Source organism: Balaenoptera physalus, assembly GCF_965194825.1.
Source record: "Balaenoptera physalus genome assembly, chromosome: 2".
Lineage (NCBI taxonomy): Eukaryota > Metazoa > Chordata > Mammalia > Artiodactyla > Balaenopteridae > Balaenoptera > Balaenoptera physalus.
Window position 1 is genome coordinate 28,685,773 of NC_138883.1, and position 19,186 is coordinate 28,704,958.

The 19,186-nt window shown below is 39.7% G+C and overlaps 1 protein-coding gene and 1 pseudogene across 8 annotated transcripts in view; one reads left to right on the forward strand and one right to left on the reverse strand.

The window, feature by feature from the left end:
- BBOF1 (basal body orientation factor 1) overlaps window positions 1–19,186 on the reverse strand; it is a 47,869-nt gene that overhangs the window by 22,244 nt on the left and 6,439 nt on the right. For 6 of the 7 annotated variants that reach the window (XM_082451706.1, XM_082451705.1, XM_082451710.1 and 3 more), the window contains exons 3-4: window positions 16,679–16,744; window positions 11,998–12,141 (exon numbers count right to left, since the gene is read on the reverse strand). In XM_082451706.1, coding sequence (XP_082307832.1) covers window positions 11,998–12,141; window positions 16,679–16,744 — 210 coding nt within the window. The remainder of the gene's footprint in view (window positions 1–11,997; window positions 12,142–16,678; window positions 16,745–19,186) is intronic. The other variant, XM_082451709.1, reaches the window with a different exon arrangement.
- On the forward strand, window positions 13,187–15,742 carry LOC309655872 (ubiquitin-associated protein 1 pseudogene; annotated as a pseudogene). Its single transcript has one exon. The product of its transcript is annotated as a ubiquitin-associated protein 1 pseudogene (transcript).

Genomic DNA, 19,186 nt, shown 5'->3' on the forward strand with positions numbered 1-19,186 from the left:
ATAGGTAGTCTACTTGAAAAAGAATTCAGAATAATGATAGTAAGGATGATCCAAAATCTTGGAAATAGAATAGACAAAATGCAAGAAACATTTAACAAGGACGTAGAAGAACTAAAGAGGAACCAAGCAATGATGAAAAACACAATAAATGAAATTAAAAATACTCTAGATGGGATCAATAGCAGAATAACTGAGGCAGAAGAAAGGATAAGTGACCTGGAAGATAAAATGGTGGAAATAACTACTACAGAGCAGGATAAAGAAAAAAGAATGAAAAGAACTGAGGACAGTCTCAGAGACCTCTGGGACAACATTAAACACACCAACATTCGAATTATAGGGGTCCCAGAAGAAGAAGAGAAAAAGAAAGGGACTGAGAAAATATTTGAAGAGATTATAGTTGAAAACTTCCCTAATATGGGAAAGGAAATAGTTAATCAAGTCCTGGAAGCACAGAGAGTCCCATACAGGATAAACCCAAGGAGAAACACGCCAAGACACATATTAATCAAACTGTCAAAAATTAAATATAAGGAAAACATATTAAAGGCAGCAAGGGAAAAAAAAACAAATAACACACAAGGGAATCCCCATAAGGTTAACATCTGATCTTTCAGCAGAAACTCTGCAAGCCAGAAGGGAGTGGCAGGATATACTTAAAGTGATGAAGGAGAAAAACCTACAACCAAGATTACACTACCCAGCAAGGATCTCATTCAGATTCGATGGAGAAATTAAAACCTTTACAGACAAGCAAAAGCTGAGAGAGTTCAGCACCACCAAACCAGCTTTACAACAAATGCTAAAGGAACTTCTCTAGGCAAGAAACACAAGAGAAGGAAAACACCTACAATAACAAACCCAAAACATTTAAGAAAATGGGAATAGGAACATACATATCGATAATTACCTTGAATGTAAATGGATTAAATGCTCCCACCAAAAGACACAGGCTGGCTGAATGGATACAAAAACAAGACCCATACATATGCTGTCTACAAGAGACCCACTTCAGACCTAGAGACACATACAGACTGAAAGTGAGGGGATGGAAAAAGATATTCCATGCAAATGGAAATCAAAAGAAAGCTGGAGTAGCAATTCTCATATCAGACAAAATAGACTTTAAAATAAAGACTATTACAAGAGACAAAGAAGGACACTATATAATGATCAAGGGATCGATCCAAGAGGAAGGTATAACAATTGTAAATATTTATGCACCCAACATAGGAGCACCTCAATACATAAGGCAAATACTAACAGCCATAAAAGGGGAAATCAGGCTTCCCTGGTGGCGCAGTGGTTGAGAATCTGCCTGCCAATGCAGGGGACACGGGTTCGAGCCCTGGTCTGGGAAGATCCCACATGCCGCGGAGCAACTGGGCCCGTGAGCCACAACTACTGAGCCTGCGCGTCTGGAGCCTGTGCTCCGCAACAAGAGAGGCCGCGATAGTGAGAGGCCCGCGCACTGCGATGAGGAGTGGCCCCCACTCGCCGCAACTGGAGAAAGTCCTCACACAGAAACGAAGACCCAACACAGCCAAAAATAAACATAATAAATAAATAATAAATAAAAAAAATAAAAAATAAAAAAAAAAGGGGAAATCGACAGCAACACAATCATAGTAGGGGACTTTAACACCCCACTTTCACCAATGGACAGATCATCCAAAATGAAAATAAATAAGGAAACACAAGCTTTAAATGATACATTAAACAATATGGACTTAATTGATATTTATAGGACATTCCACCCAAAAATAACAGAATACACATTTTTCTCAAGTGCTCATGGAACATTCTCCAGGATAGATCATATCTTGGGTAACAAATCAAGCCTTGGTAAATTTAAGAAAATTGAAATCGTATCAAGTATCTTTTCCGACCACAACGCTATGAGACTAGATATCAATTACAGGAAAAGATCTGTAAAAAATACAAACACATGGAGGCTACACAATACATTACTTAATAACGAAGTGATTACTGAAGAAATCAAAGGGGAAATCAAAAACTACCTAGAAACAAATGACAATGGAGATACGACGACCCAAAACCTATGGGACGCAGCAAAAGCAGTGCTAAGAGGGAAGTTTATAGCAATACAAGCCTACATCAAGAAACAGGAAACATCTCGAATAAACAACCTAACCTTGCACCTAAAGCAATTAGAGAAAGAAGAACAAAAAAACCCCAAAGCCAGCAGAAGGAAAGAAATTATAAAGATCAGGTCAGAAATAAATGAAAAAGAAATGAAGGAAACAATAGCAAAAATCAATGAAACTAAAAGCTGGTTCTTTGAGAAGATAAACAAAATTGATAAACCATTAGCCAGACTCATCAAGAGAAAAACGGAGAAGACTCAGATCAATAGAATTAGAAATGAAAAAGGAGAAGTAACCACTGACACTGCAGAAGTACAAAAGATCATGAGAGATTACTACAAGCAACTCTATGCCAATAAAATGGACAACCTGGAAGAAATGGACAGATTCTTAGAAATGCACAAACTGCCGAGACTGAACCAGGAAGAAATAGAAAATATGAACAGACCAATCACAAGCACTGAAATTGAAACTGTGATTAAAAACCTTCCAACAAACAAAAGCCCAGGACCAGATGGCTTCACAGGTGAATTCTATCAAACATTTAGAGAAGAGCTAACACCTATCCTTCTCAAACTCTTCCAAAATATTGCAGAGGGAGGAACACTCCCAAACTCATCCTACGAGGCCACCATCACCCTGATACCAAAACCAGACAAAGATGTCACAAAGAAAGAAAACTACAGGCCAATATCACTGATGAACATAGATGCAAAAATCCTCAACAAAATACTAGCAAACAGAATCCAACAGCACATTAAAAGGATCATACACCATGATCAAGTGGGATTTATCCCAGGAATGCAAGGATTCTTCAATATACGCAAATCAATCAATGTGATACACCATATTAACAAATTGAAGGAGAAAAACCATATGATCATCTCAATAGATGCAGAGAAAGCTTTCAACAAAATTCAACACCCATTCATGATAAAAGCCCTGCAGAAAGTAGGCATAGAGGGAACTTTCCTCAACATAATAAAGGCCATATATGACAAACCCACAGCCAACATTGTCCTCAATGGTGAAAAACTGAAACCATTTCCACTAAGATCAGGAACAAGACAAGGTTGCCCACTGTCACCACTATTATTCAGCATAGTTTTGGAAGTGTTAGCCACAGCAATCAGAGAAGACAAAGAAATAAAAGGAATCCAAATCGGAAAAGAAGAAGTAAAGCTGTCACTATTTGCAGATGACATGATACTATACATAGAGAATCCTAAAGATGCTACCAGAAAACTCCTAGAGCTAATCAATGAATTTGGTAAAGTAGCAGGATACAAAATTAATGCACAGAAATCTCTTGCATTTCTATACACTAATGACGAAAAATCTGAAAGTGAAATTAAGAAAACACTCCCATTTACCATTGCAACAAAAAGAATAAAATATCTAGGAATAAACCTACCTAAGGAGACAAAAGACCTGTATGCAGAAAATTATAAGACACTGATGAAAGAAATTAAAGATGATACAAATAGATGGAGAGATATACCATGTTCCTGGATTGGAAGAATCAACATTGTGAAAATGACTCTACTACCCAAAGCAATCTACAGATTCAATGCAATCCCTATCAAACTACCACTGGCATTTTTCACAGAACTAGAACAAAAAATTTCACAATTTGTATGGAAACACAAAAGACCCCGAATAGCCAAAGCAATCTTGAGAACGAAAAATGGAGCTGGGGGACTCAGGCTCCCTGACTTCAGACTATATTACAAAGCTTCAGTAATCAAGACAGTTTGGTACTGGCACAAAAACAGAAATATAGATCAATGGAACAGGATAGAAAGCCCAGAGATAAACCCACCCACATATGGTCACCTTATCTTTGATAAAGGAGGCAAGCATATACAGTGGAGAAAAGACAGCCTCTTCAATAAGTGGTGCTGGGAAAATTGGACAGGTACATGTAAAAGTATGAAATTAGAACACTCCCTGACACCATACACAAAAATAAACTCAAAATGGATTAAAGACCTAAGTGTAAGGCCGGACACTATCAAACTCTTAGAGGAAAACATAGGCAGAACACTCTATGACATACATCACAGCAAGATTCTTTTTGACCCAGCTCCCAGAGAAATGGAAATAAGAACACAAATAAACAAATGGGACCTAATGAAACTTAAAAGCTTTTGCACAGCAAAGGAAAACATAAACAAGACCAAAAGACAACCATCAGAATGGGAGAAAATATTTGTAAATGAAGCAACTGACAAAGGATTAATCTCCAAGATTTACAAGCAGCTCATGCAGCTCAATAACAAAAAAACGAACAACCCAATCCAAAAATGGGCTGAAGACCTAAATAGACATTTCTCCAAAGAAGATATACAGATGGCCTACAGACACATGAAAGAATGCTCAACATCATTAATCATTAGAGAAATGCAAATCAAAACTACAATGAGATATCATCTCACACCGGTCAGAATGGCCATCATCAAAAAATCTAGAAACAATAAATGCTGGAGAGGGTGTGGAGGAAAGGGAACCCTCTTGCACTGTTGGTGGGAATGTAAATTGATACAGCCACTATGGAGAACAGTATGGAGGTTCCTTAAAAAACTACAAATAGAACTACCATACGACCCAGCAATCCCACTACTGGGCATATACCCTGAGAAAACCATAGGTCAAAAAGAGTCATGTACCAAAATGTTCATTGCAGCTCTATTTACAATAGCCAGGACATGGAAGCAACCTAAATGTCCATCGACAGATGAATGGATAAAGAAGATGTGGCACATATATACAATGGAATATTACTCAGCCATAAAAAGAAATGAAATGGAGGTATTTGTAATGAGGTGGATGGAGTTAGAGTCTGTCATACAGAGTGAAGTAAGTCAGAAAGAGAAAAACAAATACAGTATGCTAACACATATATACGGAATCTAAGGGAAAAAAAAAAAAGGCCATGAAGAACCTAGTGGCAAGACGGGAATAAAGACACAGACCTACTAGAGAATGGACTTGAGGATATGGGGAGGGGGTGGGGTGAGATGTGACAGGGTAAGAGAGTGTCATGGACATATATACACTACCAAATGTAAAATAGATAACTAGTGGGAAGCAGCCGCATAGCACAGGGAGATCAGCTCGGTGCTTTGTGACCACCTAGAGGGGTGGGATGGGGAGGGTGGGAGGGAGGGAGATGCAAGAGGGAAGAGAAATGGGAACATATTGTATATGTATAACTGATTCACTTTGTTATAAAGCAGAAGCTAACACACCATTGTAAGGCAATTATACTTCAATAAAGATGTTAAAAAAAAATATTAATTGCAACCTACCAATGTATGCTCCTTTTGTTAATCACGTAATGGAAATAATTTTTTCTTTAAATTTATGCTTTGAATACCTTTTGATAAGCTAAACTTAATTGGCCTCTTTTAAATTTGTATAATGAATCCTATAGGCACAGTATAATTAATTTTCCTCCCTTTTTAAAAATTCATGGGCCCCACACCTGCCTTAATTCTTCCATATTTGGGATTCCACAGAACCATCTTATTTTTTCCCATTAGCCAGTATCTTTTGCCTTTGAATTTTAAGTTTTCCCGGCCCACCACCCCTCTTTGAAAGGGCTGCAATTTATTTCTCCACTAGGTGGCAACATTGTTCTTTAAAAAAAAATCACACCAAGGCGCAATAGAATATGCACAACTAGTTCTTTTTTTTTTTTTTAACATCTTTATTGGAGTATAATTGCTTTACAATGTTGTGTTAGTTTCTGCTGTATCACAAAGTGAATCAGCTATATGTATACATATATTCCCATATCCTCATAACCCCTTCCTCTTGAGCCTCCCTCCCACCCTCCCTATCCCACCCCTCTAGGTGGTCACAAAGCACTGAGCTGATCTCCCTGTGCTATGCGGCTGCTTCCCACTAGCCATCTGTTTTACATTTGGTAGTGTATATATGTCAGTGTTACTCTCTCACTTCGTCCCAGCTTACCCTTCCCCCTCCCCGTGTCCTCAAGTCCATTCTCTGTGTCTGCATCTTTATCCCTGTCCTACCCCTAGGTTCATCAGAACCTTTTTTTTTTTTTTTTTTAGATTCCTTATATATGTGTTAGCATACGGTATGTGCTTTTCTCTTTCTGACTTACTTCACTCTGCATGACAGACTCTAGGTCCATCCACCTCTCTACAAATAACTTAATTTTGTTTCTTTTTATGGCTGAGTAATATTCCATTGTATATATGTGCCACATCTTCTTTATCCATTCATCTGTTGATGGACACTTAGGTTGCTTCCATGTCCTGGCTATTGTAAATAGTGCTGCAATGAACATTGTGGTACATGACTCTTTTTGAATTATGATTTTCTCAGGGTATATGCCCAGTAGTGGGATAGCTGGGTCGTATGGTAGTCTATTTTTAGTTTTTTAAGGAAACTCCATACTGTTCTCCCTAGTGGCTGTATCAATTTACATTCCCACCAACAGTGCAAGAGGGTTCCCTTTTCTCCACACCCTCTCTAGCATTTATTGCTTGTAGATTTTTTGATGATGGCCATTCTGACTGGTGTGAGGTGATACCTCACTGTAGGTTTTTTGGGGTTTTTTTGGGGGGTTTGTTTTGTTTTGTTTTGTTTTGTTTTGTTTTGTTTTGTTTTTATGGCTGTGTTGGGTCTTCATTTCTGTGCGAGGGCTTTCTCTAGTTGTGGCAAGCGGGAGCCACTCTTCATTGCAGTGCACAGGCCTCTCACTATCGCAGCCTCTCTTGTTGCGGAGCACAGGCTCCAGACGCGCAGGCTCAGTAACTGTGGCTCACGGGCCCAGTTGCTCCGCGGCATGTGGGATCTTCCCAGACCAGGGCTCGAACCCGCGTCCCCCGCAATGGCAGGCAGACTCTCAACCGCTGCACCACCAGGGAAGCCCCCTCACTGTAGTTTTGATTTGCATTTCTCTAATGATTAGTGATGTTGAGCATCCTTTCATGTGTTTGTTGGCAATCTGTATATCTTCCTTGGAGAAATGTCTATTCAGGTCTTCTGCCCATTTTTGGATTGGGTTGTTTGTTTTTTTGATATTGAGCTGCACGAGCTGCTTGTATATTTTGGAGATTAATCCTTTGTCAGCTGCTTCGTTGGCAAATATTTTCTCCCATTCTGAGGGTTGTCTTTTCGTCTTGTTTATGGTTTCCTTTGCTGTGCAAAAGCTGGTAAGTTTTATTAGGTCCCATTTGTTTATTTTTGTTTTTATTTTCATTTCTCTAGGAGGTGGGTCAAAAAGGATCTTGCTGTGATCTTGCTTGCAGAACACATAGAGTGTTCTGCCTATGTTTTTCTCTAAGAGTTTTATAGTGTCTGGCCTTACATTTAGGTCTTTAATCCATTTTGAGTTTATTTTTGTGTATGGTGTTAGGAAGTGTTCTAATTTCATTCTTTTACATGTAGCTGTCCAGTTTTCCCAGCACCACTTATTGAAGAGGCTGTCTTTTCTCCATTGTATATTCTTGCCTCCTTTATCAAAGATAAGGTGACCATGTGTGTGTGGGTTATCTGTGGGTTTTCCACCCTGCTCCATTGATATATATTTCTGTTTTTGTATCAGTACTATACTGTCTTGATTAATGTAGCTTTGTAGTATAGTCTGAAGTCAGGGAGCCTGATTCCTCCAGCTCCGTTTTTCTTTCTCAAGATTGCTTTGGCTATTTGGGGTCTTTTGTGTTTCCATACAAATTGTGAAATTTTTTATTCTAGTTCTGTGAAAAAGGCCATTGGTAGTTTGATAGGTATTGCATTGAATCTGTAGATTGCTTTGGGTAGTAGAGTCATTTTCACAATGTTGATTCTTCCAATCCAAGAACATGGTATATCTCTCCATCTGTTGGTATCATCTTTAATTTCTTTCATCAGTGTCTTATAGTTTTCTGCATACAGGTCTTTTGTCTACTTGGGTAGGCTTATCCCTAGGTATTTTATTATTTTTGTTGCAATGGTAAATGGGAATGTTTCCTTAACAACTAGTTCCTAATTCACTTTGATTCAGAATGTATACCTACACCTAGGATGGATATTTTAAAGTTCCTGAAAAGTTAATGAACTTAACTTGATTCATTCTGCAGCATTTTCATATAAAACAAAACTAGATATTCTTTCTAGAAACTTTTCAGCTTTATTGAGGAATTGTAGACAAATAAAATGTATGATAGTTCAAGTGTACATCATGATGATTTGATATACATATACATTGTGAAAGGATTCTTCCCATTTAGTTAGTGGAAAACTTGATATTCCTTCAATTACATTTTTAATAAAAGACCCACTCAGCATTTAACATAGATTTATTGAGCATTACTGTGTATCTTGTCCTTCAATGAATACAAAGCACAGTACTGTTCATGCCTCAAAAAATTTACAATCTAGCAGGGGAGATAAGACAAATAATAAATATAATATCAAGATAGAATGGGCTAAGTGGTATAAAAGAAATACAAAATGCTGTGGAAACATACGAAAAAATTACTTTTTTGCTAATCATCTTTTAAAATTTTTTTTCTCTTTTTTCTAGCTTAATTGAAATATAATTGATCTATAACATTGTGTAAATTTAAGGTGTACAATGTGTTAATTTGATACACTATATTGCAAAATGATTACTACCATAGTGTTAGCTAACACCTCCATCATGTCACAAAAAACTACCATTTCTTTTTCTGTAGCAAGAACATTTAAGATCTACTCTCTTAGCAACTTTCAAGTATGTCATACAGTATTATTAGTTATAATCACCATGCTGTACATTAGATTCCTAAGAAATTGTCAGTCTTATAACTGGCAGTTTGTACCCTTTGACCAACATCTCCTCATTCTTCCTCCCCCCAGCCCAGGTAACCACTCTGAGTTCAGCGTGGGTTTTTTTGGCCGCACCACACTGCTTGTGGGATCCACAGACCAGGGATTGAAGCTGCGCCACCGCAGTGAAAGTAACAAGTCCTAACCAAGGACCACCAGGGAATTCCCAAAGTTCAGCTTTTAAAATTATTTATCTATTTATTTATTTTAATAAATTTATTTATTTAATTTTATTTATTTTTGGCTGTGTTGGGTCTTCGTTGCTTTGCTGTGCACAGACTTTCTCTAGTTGTGGCGAACGGAGGCTACTCATTGTTGTGGTGTGCAGGCTTCTCATTGTGCTGGCTTCTCTTGTTGCAAAGCACAGGCTCTAGGCGTGCAGACTTCAGTAGTTGTGGCATGAGGGCTCAGCAGTTGTGGCTCGTGGGCTCTAGAGTGCAGGCTCAGTAGTTGTGGCACACGGGCTTAGTTGCTCCGCGGCATGTGGGATCTTCCTGGACCAGGGCTTGAACCCGCATCCCCTGCATTGGTAGGCGGATTCTTAACCACTGCACCACCAGGGAAGTCCCTTAGCTTTTTTTAGATTCCACATATAAGTTGTATCGCACAGTATTTGTCTTTCTCTGTCTGACTTATTTCACTTAGCATAACGCCCTCAAGTTTTGTCCAAATTGTCACAAATGGCAAGAAGAAAATTATTACTTTTAAACAGCACACTGAGGAAGTCCTCATGGAGAATACGCATTTGAGCTGAGCCTCTGAAGAATAGGTAAAATTTTAATGGACAGAGCTCTATCAGGAGTATATTCCAGATAGAAGAAACAGCGTAAACAAAGAAAGGCAGAAAAGACTTCAGGGAATATCCGGGTTGGGTGGATTAAAGGTGGTGTGTATGGGAAAGTGTAGGAAAAGGAAATAATATGTTCTAAAGTAGGTGTAGGGTCTTGATTTTCACGCTAAGGTGTCTGGACAATATTTTGTTTACAATAGAGAAGATTGTTTATAATCTTCTTCACTAAAGAAGATTCTTTTTTCCCCCCCTTGTTGGTTAGCAGTGTGTACATGTCAATCCCAAACTCCCTAACTATCCCTTCCCCCCACCCATCCCCCCAGTAACCATAAGTTCGTTCTCTAAGTCTGTGAGTCTATTACTAAAGAAGATTCTTGAGGGAAGTGACCAGAACATCATCAGAACTGTGATATTTTAAGATTATTCCTGCAGTAGTGTGTACTTTGTACTGCGGTGGTGTAGTGAATTTCAAATACGTCCACATTTGGAATTTCCTGGCGGTCCAGTGGTTAGGACTCAGAGGTCTCATTGCCTAGGGCCCAGGTTCAAACCCTGGTCGGGGAACTAAGATCCCACAAGCCCCAGGGACCCGCCAAAAAAAATGTTGAACTCAGAGTGGTGGTTACCTGGGCTGGGGGGAGGGGGAAATGGGGAGATGTTGGTCAAAGGGTACAAACTACCGGTTATAAGATTGACAAGTTCTTAGGAGTCTAATGTGCAGTAATAATAGTAGCAGGATCAGCAACAGCAGGTAATCTTTATCATACAGTGCTAAGCATTTACAGTAAAACAGATTACAGGTATTCCCCACTTTTTTGAAAGTTCGCTTTACACCACTCTGCTTTTACAAAAAATCTACATTAGTACCTGTTTTCGCTAACCGAAAGTAATCCAGAGAGGATTTTCTCTTTTATGAAAAAAAGGCGAAAAGCAAAAAAACAGTGTTCAGCAGCGAGCGGTGTTACTGAGGCAAAGCGCACCCTTAGCAACGAGGGGAGTGGCACCGCCAAACTCCTTCCCTGGGAACTATACTCAGCGTCAAGCTGCCATAGCTTTGAACTATGTCTGTGAGCATCTGTGCTTTATCTTGATTTTGCGCTTCTGTTAGCAAGGTGTGTCCTATGGTAATTGCTTCTTCAGCTTAGGAAAGGTTTCATAGGAACTACTTTCAGATAGCGAGGGGAACCTGTATTTCATTTAGTCTTCACGATTACCCTTTGAAATTGGTACTATTGTTCTCACCTCCATGTTACAGATGAGGAAACTTAACAAGATACCCAAGTAGTAAATACAGTATTTACACTCTAGCAGTATGACTTCAAAGCATCAACTTTTAGCCCCTATACCACATGGTGTATGGCTATCTTAGGTGGCAATACTACTTCTGTTACTATTACTAATAATAGCAGCAGTTGCGTGTTAGAGCTGGCTCATACCAGGAATTTTGCTAGCACATTGTAAAAGCATTGGTAGCTTGAAATTGGCCACAACATAAGTATTTACACCAAGGAAATCAGCAAATGCTACAAATGAGGACGTTTTTTGCAGAGAGCTACACACCACTGTTAATTCTCACTATGTAACATACACATTTTAAGCACTTTACATATATGAACTCATTTAAGACTTATAGCAACCCTATAAGCCAGTAACTCTTATCACCCCCATTTTACAGATGAGGAAACCTAGGTATAGAGAGGGTAAGTAAGTTGCCCAAAACCACAAAGCTGATTTCAGCTACTTGTGCCCAGCCCTCATCTGTGCCATTTATTGCATTGTCATTAATGCAATAGAACTATATTCTGAACTGAGGGAATGGAAAGAGCTGCAAGGTCAGAGAAACTTTCTGAAAGTACTCAGTTTTCCTCACCACATCCACCCCTACCCAGAGTGTCTTAAATTTTTCTAAAATTATCATTCGTCAGTCTAAACATATTTTCCTTTAGGACTTTGCTACTTTGCCCCTAATGTTTTTCTGGATCTGTAGTTCCAAAGGTTTAACTGCTGATAAATGTGAGCGGGTGTGTTGGCTAAGATCTGGTGAATTCACAAAGAAATCAAAGCTTAGAAAAAGAAAAGTCTAACCATCAAGACTTTTTGCGTCCAGTCCTACACTGATATGTCTCCCCTGTTTCTCTCAAATAATCTCTAAAATGTCAAAGGGAGTCCTTTACTATCTCACAGGAGTAAATTTCTATGAAGGCCTTTGCAGACATAAATAGTTAATTCTAATCACCTTTAAAAAAAAAAAAAGGAAGAAAGAAAGAAACTTACATCATCTAATTCTTTCTCTACTTGGATTTTTCTCTTCTGGAATTGTTTTATTGTTTTGAGCTCTGTCTGAATCATGCCAATTTCTCTGGCTTTTTGATGGAACTGTCCCTCCAGCTCACTTATTTGTACAGTATATTTTTGTTCCTGTAGGCAAAAAAAAAAGGTAAATAAGTTAGGAAAAAGAACAGAGGTCACACAGAGTCCTGTTCCATATGAAGCCTTAAGCCATTTGCCTATCTTGAAGAAATTGTTCCCTTTTTATTTTTGCTTTTGCATAAAGTTTTAATTTTTATTAAAAGAGACCAAGTGCCTTGAATAAGGAAAAAATTCTAAAATGAGCTGATCTTGTATAGAAAATGTAGATATTTATTTAAAAGAGGTATGAGGGACTTCCCTGTTGGCGCAGTGGTTAAGAATCTGCCTGCCAGTGCAGGGGACACAGGTTCGAGCCCTGGTCCGGGAAGATCCCACATGCCGCGGAGCAACTAAGCCCGTGTGCCACAACTACTGAGCCTGCACTTTAGAGCGCGGGAGAGCCACAACTACTGAGCCCACGTGCCACAACTACTGAAACCCATGTACCTAGAACCCGTGCTCCGCAACAAGAGAAACCACTGCAATGAGAAGCCCACGCACTGCAATGAAGAGTAGCCCCTGCTCGCTGCAACTAGAGAAAGCCTGTGTGCAGCAACAAAGATCCAACACAGCCAAAAATAAAAAATAAATAAATAAATTTATAAAAAAAAATAAAAGAGTTATGAGAAGACTGAACAAATCTTTAACCTGTAAGAAAAATAAATAACATCCCTGATCCTAAATTAAAATTAGTAAGCTAAGAGACAAAGGGAGGGCCAATATCTCTTATAAATAAAGAAGGAAGAAGGTGGGAGAAGGAGGAAGGAAAGGGGGAGACAGAGGAGGAGAAAAAAAAGAGAGAGGAGGAGAAAGGGAAGAGAAGGAGAGGGTAAGGAGAAAAAAAAAAGAGGGAAATAGAGGAGAAAAAGGCCCAATAACACAATTAAAACATGAACAAGGGCTATCAAAAGAAATACAAATGACTCTCAAACACATGAAAAAATGCTCAACCTAGCTCATAATAAGAGAAATGCAGGAAGGAGGAGGGAAGTGGGGCTTCAACATGGCGGCTGTGGCCCTGGCGGTGGCTACAGTGACGGCCTGGCCTGGGGAGGGCAGAGTTGGAGGTGGTGGTGTTCGCTCTCCCTAGGCGCCATCAGGAGCTCAGCGGGGACCGAGCCTGGGAGGCCAGTCGGCGGCAGCACCTTTCGGCTTCTGGAACAGCAGCGGCAGCGTTCAGGTTCTAAATGGCTTCTAAGAAGTTGGGTGCAGATTTTCATGGGACTTTCAGTTACCTTGATGACGTCCCATTAAGATAGGAGACAAATTCAAAACACCAGCTAAAGTTGGTCTACCTATTGGCTTCTCCTTGCCTGACTGTTTGCAGGTTGTCAGAAAGGTACAGAATGGCTTCTCTTTGAAAAAGAAAACCATTGAGTGGGCTGAAGATATTAAGAAAATCCAAGAAGCCCAGTGGAAAGCAGAGCGCAAGGCTGAGGAAGCAGAAGCTAAAGTGAATTCTAAGAGTGGCCCAGAGGGTGACAGCAAACTGAGCTTCTCCAAGACTCACAGTACAGCCACAATGCCACCTCCTATCAACCCCATCCTTGCCAGCTTACAGCATAACATCACCCCGACTCGGGTCAGCAGCAGTGTCACAAGACAGAAAGTTCTCAGCCCACCCCACACAAAGGCAGATTTCAATCCTGCTGACTTTGAGTGTGAAGAAGACCCGTTTGATAATCTGGAGTTAAAAACTATTGATGAGAAGGAAGAGCTGAGAAACATTCGGGTAGGAACCAGTGGACCCATTATGGCCCAGTTATTGGACAGTAACTTGCCTAGAGGTGGCTCTGGGTCTGTGTTACAGGATGAGGAGGTCCTGGCATCCCTAGAGCAGGCAACCCTATATTTCAAGCCTCTTAACAAACCCAATGGCTTTATAACCTTACCACAGTTGGGCAAATGTGAAAAGATGTCACTGTCTTCCAAAGTGTCCCTCCCCCCAATCCCTGCAGTAAGCAATATCAAGTCCCTGTCCTTCCCCAAACTTGACTCTGATGACAGCAGTCAGAAGACAGCCAAGATGGCAAGCACTTTCCACAGCACATCCTGCCTCTGCAGTGGCACATTCCGGAATTCCCTAAAGCCTTCCACCCAAAGCAGTGCCAATGAGCTCAATGGGCATCATACTCTTGGGCTTTCAGCTTTGAACTTGGACAGTGGCACAGAGGTGCCAACCCTGACCCATTCCCAGATGCCTTCCCTCTCTGTCTTGTCTGTGTGCACAGAAGAATCATCACCTCCAAATACCTGTCCCAAGGTCACACCTCCTAATTCCTCAATGTCACAAGTGCCCAACACTCCCAGCTGTCCCCAGGCTTATTCTGAACTGCAGACGCTGTCCCCCAGTGAGCGGCAATGTGTGGAGACGGTGATCAACATGGGCTACTCATATGAGTGTGTCTTGAAAGCCATGAAGAAGAAAGGAGAGAATATTGAGCAGCTTCTCGACTATCTCTTTGCACATGGACAGCTCTGTGAGAAGGGCTTTGACCCTCTTTTAGTGGAAGAGGCTCTGGAAATGCAGCAGTGTTCAGAGGAAAAGATGATGGAGTTTCTTCAGTTAATGAGCAAATTTAAGGAAATGGGCTTTGAACTGAAAGATATTAAGGAAGTTCTGCTATTACACAACAATGACCAGGACACTGCTTTGGAAGACCTCATGGCTCGGGCGGGAGCCAGCTGAGACCAGGCCCTGCCTAGGCCCTGCCATGGAGCCCCCGCTGCCAAAGGCCCTGAGGAGACCACCTGTGGGGAAGAAGGGGCACACTTCCAGATTTTCTTTTGGGGGTGGAAGGTCAGGTGTAGAGACTGTGCTTGCCAAGTCTCTATGAGCCTAGGTCCTGAGCTGGGGAGAAAGTGGGGAAGATTTGGGCATGCAAATGCCCCCAGAACTGTCCTGGCTCCTTCCATAGTAAAAGTATTTGTATTCTGAGAAGTGTCCTTTCCACCTTGGCCATCCAGAGAGACTTCTCTGGTCTTTCTGGGGTCTGTATGGCCTCAGCCAAAACCTGGCCCAGCTGCCAAAAGGAATTGGGGAGAAGGAGGCGGGAGGGCCAGACTCAGTGCCGCTTTGGGGCTAGATGTTTCCCTTCTCTGCAAGGGTGGACTGACCTCTAATCCAAGTTGAGTGCAATTGAAAGGTTCTTCCAGGGTTTTGTTTTTTTCCCCTTTTAACGACGTCACTTAGTGTTACACTGGTTCTGCAATGTCTCTGAGGTGCAAAGAATGCCCTTTTCCCCTTGGGACCCTGAGTTTGCCTTTTCTGCCAGGCAGTTACCATACTTCCCTGCCCCAGACTGTTTCTTTTGGCCTGGTTTGGACCACAGTCTTCTGCTACCCCAGATTTTAGAGCCCCCTGCTCTAGAAAACAGTTGTCAGTTTAAGAAATCATTGGCCCCTTCCCAGCACATCAAGTGGGGAAGAAAGAGGCTGTGATTTAGTCACCCAGCACTAACTCCCCCTCAATTCTCCCTGGAGAACAGCCTCTCCCTCCAGCCCCTTGCTCTAGGATGACACAATGAATAACACCTAGTCATAGAAATCAGTCTCTTTGGTTTGTTTTGTATTATGTTGTACATCATTAAAGATCTAAATACAAAGGATATAGTCTTCATGAAGCTAAAGTAATTTGCTAACTATTTTGATTCTTCAGAGAGAACTACTAATAAAAATCTAAAAGGTAAAAAAAAAAAAAGAAATGCAAATTGAAGTACACTGAAATATCATTTCTTAACTATGTTGACAAAAATCCATTTTGACAATATACTCTGGTATATTGTGGAGACATGGATAGAAGTTAGATTTCTCAGAATATACCATGTTTGATAGATTTTACTTTGGAACCATATAAATATTTTACATAATTCTAATTATATAATTACATAATTGTACATTAAATTAAACTTTTTAAAGCAACTCCTAAAAATTAAAAGCAAAATGTGTTGTTGAGTTGGTGGCATACCCTCACAGGAAGGAATTATTTCAAATCATTTTTAAACCTTGTTAATTTGATTGTAGATCCCTATCAGTATATATCCTAAGGGGAAAAGTGCCCCCCCCAAATCTTAAACTGTATCCACTAATTTATGTTGGTAGTAGTATTAATATTAGTATTCTGTGCCTATTGATGTATTAAGGTTTGAAGAAAATACACAATTATACTGGTATCATTAAGAACCAGGGTTTTTGGTGAGGAAGAAAGGAGACACAGATAAAGTTAAGTAAAAACCCTGTACTCCTGCATCTGAATTTAAAGTATTAGTATGGGCTCATGATATATTTTAATCTTCAAAAACTATATATTTCCTAGCTCTGTCCACTGAAAAGCCCTAGAGCTCAAGATCAGTAAACACCACTACTACCAGACGGTTTTCTACAATAACAAAATTTTATGTTATTTTTGAGCTTCTGTACAATCAAGTGTGTGGGCTTTAAGGTCACTGAGCTGCTCAGAGGATCTACTCACTTGTTATCCTTGTGTCTTAAATATCTAAACTTGCCAGAAACCTGACCACCAGTAAGTGACCATCAATGTACATACCAATTTTTCCTTCTCTTCTTGGGCTTTTTCCTTAGTTTCATTCAATTGCTGTTTCAGTTTTTCAATCTGTAGAAAATGGAAATACAGAGGAAGGTAGAGAAATTACTCTGCATCCTAACTTAATTAAGTAGCTTAGTTTTCACATGATATTAAAACCAGTAGGGTTGGAGACGTGGAGTAAGGTGGGAAGACAAGAATAGAGGACATAATCCACACTGTTAACTTGCTATTGCAGCTTCCAAAACTTGGCTATCATCACAATTGCCTGGGTAACATGTGTGTGTTTGTGTGTGGTAAAAAACACAACATTAAATTTACCATCTTAACCATTTTTAAGTATATATTCACATTGTTGTGCAGCAGATCTCTGGAAATTTTTCATCTTGCAAAACAGAAACTCTATGTTCATGAGACACTAATTCCTTCTCTTCCCTCCCCTTAGCCTTTCTGCATTGTTTCTATGATTTTGACTACTTCATTCAGATATGTCCACTGAAGAAAAACCACACAACCTGAAAGTTGTGAATTAAGTTTTATTCTAGGATTATACTGAGGGCTATAGCCTGGGATACAGCCTCTCAGAGAGCTCTGAGGAACTGCTCAGAAGAGTTAAGAGAGGAGCCAGGATATATAGGAGTTTCTTGCTGGAAAAAAAACATGTAGTCAGACATCAAAAGATTATTACTAATCACAAGGAATGGTCATTTCAAGTTAATGATTTTAGTGCTTTTCTATGTAAGGGAAGATGTAACATCTGGGCTTGTAATTATTCCTTAGATATGCATCTTAACTATCTAGGGTCAGTATCCAAAGCACAGAAGGCTTCCTGTTTTTCTCCATCCTGAATTCCCCTCAGGACACACCGTGGGGGGAGGCAGGTGGTGGGTAGGGGTAGGGGCTGCAATGGCTGATGGCTTGATCCTTATAGAACTGGAATAGTGGGCAACGTTCATTGTTTACTGGAATGTCGGGCAACATTCCCTGTCCACATACACTTCACATGAGTGGACTCATACAGTATTTGTCCTTTTGTAACTGGATTATTTCACTTAGCATAATGGCCTTGAGGTTCGTTTATGTTGTAGCATATGACAAGATTTCCTTCTTTATTTTAAAGCTGCATAATATTCCATTGTATGCATATACCACATTTTCTTTATTCACTCATCCATCAACAGACATTTGGGTTGTTTCCACATCTTGACTATATGAATGTGAATAATGTTTATGTGAATAATGTTTATATGAATAATGTTTCAAAAACATGGGTGTGCAATTGTCTCTTCAAGATCCTGCTTTAAATTCTCTTGGAAATGTACCCCAAAGTGAGATTGTTGGATCATATGATAATTCTATTTTGAATTTTTTGAGGAACCTCTGTACTGTTTTCCATAATGGCTACACCATTTCACACTCCCACCAACGGTGCACAAGGATTCCAATTTATCTACATCCTCAGCAACACTTGCTATTTTCTGTTTTTGTTTTCTGTTTTTTGTTTTTTGGCCCTGAGGCACGTGGGATCTTAGCTCCCCGATGAGGGATTGAACCCGCACCCCCTGCATTGGAAGGTGAAGTCTTAACCACTGGACCACCAGGGAAGTCCCTTGTTTTTCTGATAGTAGCCATCTTAATGGGTGTGAAGTGATGACTTGGAGTTTTGATTTGCACTTCTCTTAAATGAGGAATTTTTTAAAGAAAAGTTTCAAGAACAGTACAAAGAATTCTCATATACTCTCCACCCAGTTTTGCCACATTTGCTTTCCCTCTGTGATAGGTCTATCTAAATATATGTATATATGATACAGATGTTTGAAACTTTTTTCTGGAGCATGTGAAAAAAAGTCTAGGACATCATACCCCTGTACCCTGAAATATTTCAGTATGTATTTCCTAAGAAAAAGGACAATCTCTTAGAAGCACAGTACAATGATCAAAATTGGGAAATTTAACATTGATAAAATACTATTACTTAATCTATGGTCCATGTTCAAATTTTGCCATCAACTGTCCTAATGGTGTCCTTTTATTGTAACTTTCCTTTTCCTGGTCCAGGATGTAATCCCTGATTATGATTACACTTAGTTGTCATATATCCTGGTCTATTTAATCTGGGACAGTTTCTCAGTCTTTGTCTTTTATTATATCAAAGTTTTTGAAAAATACTGGCCAGGGTTGGAGTTGTCTGATGTTTCTTCATGAGAAGATTCAGGTTATGCCTTTTTGGCAGGCATACACTGCCTAAGTGATGATGTATCCTTGTCACTGCATCACATCATGAGGTGACTGACGTTAACTGTAATCAGCTGGTTAAGATTGTGTCTGCCAGGTTTCTCCACTTAGAAGTTACTATTTTTCCTTTTGTAATTATTAAGTATTTTGGGGGAAGATATTTTGAGACTATGCAAATATCCTTCTGCTCATCAAAATTTCACCCACTAGTTTTAGCATCCACTGTTGTTCTTGACTGAATCAATTATTACTCTGAAGCCAAATGGTGACTTTTCT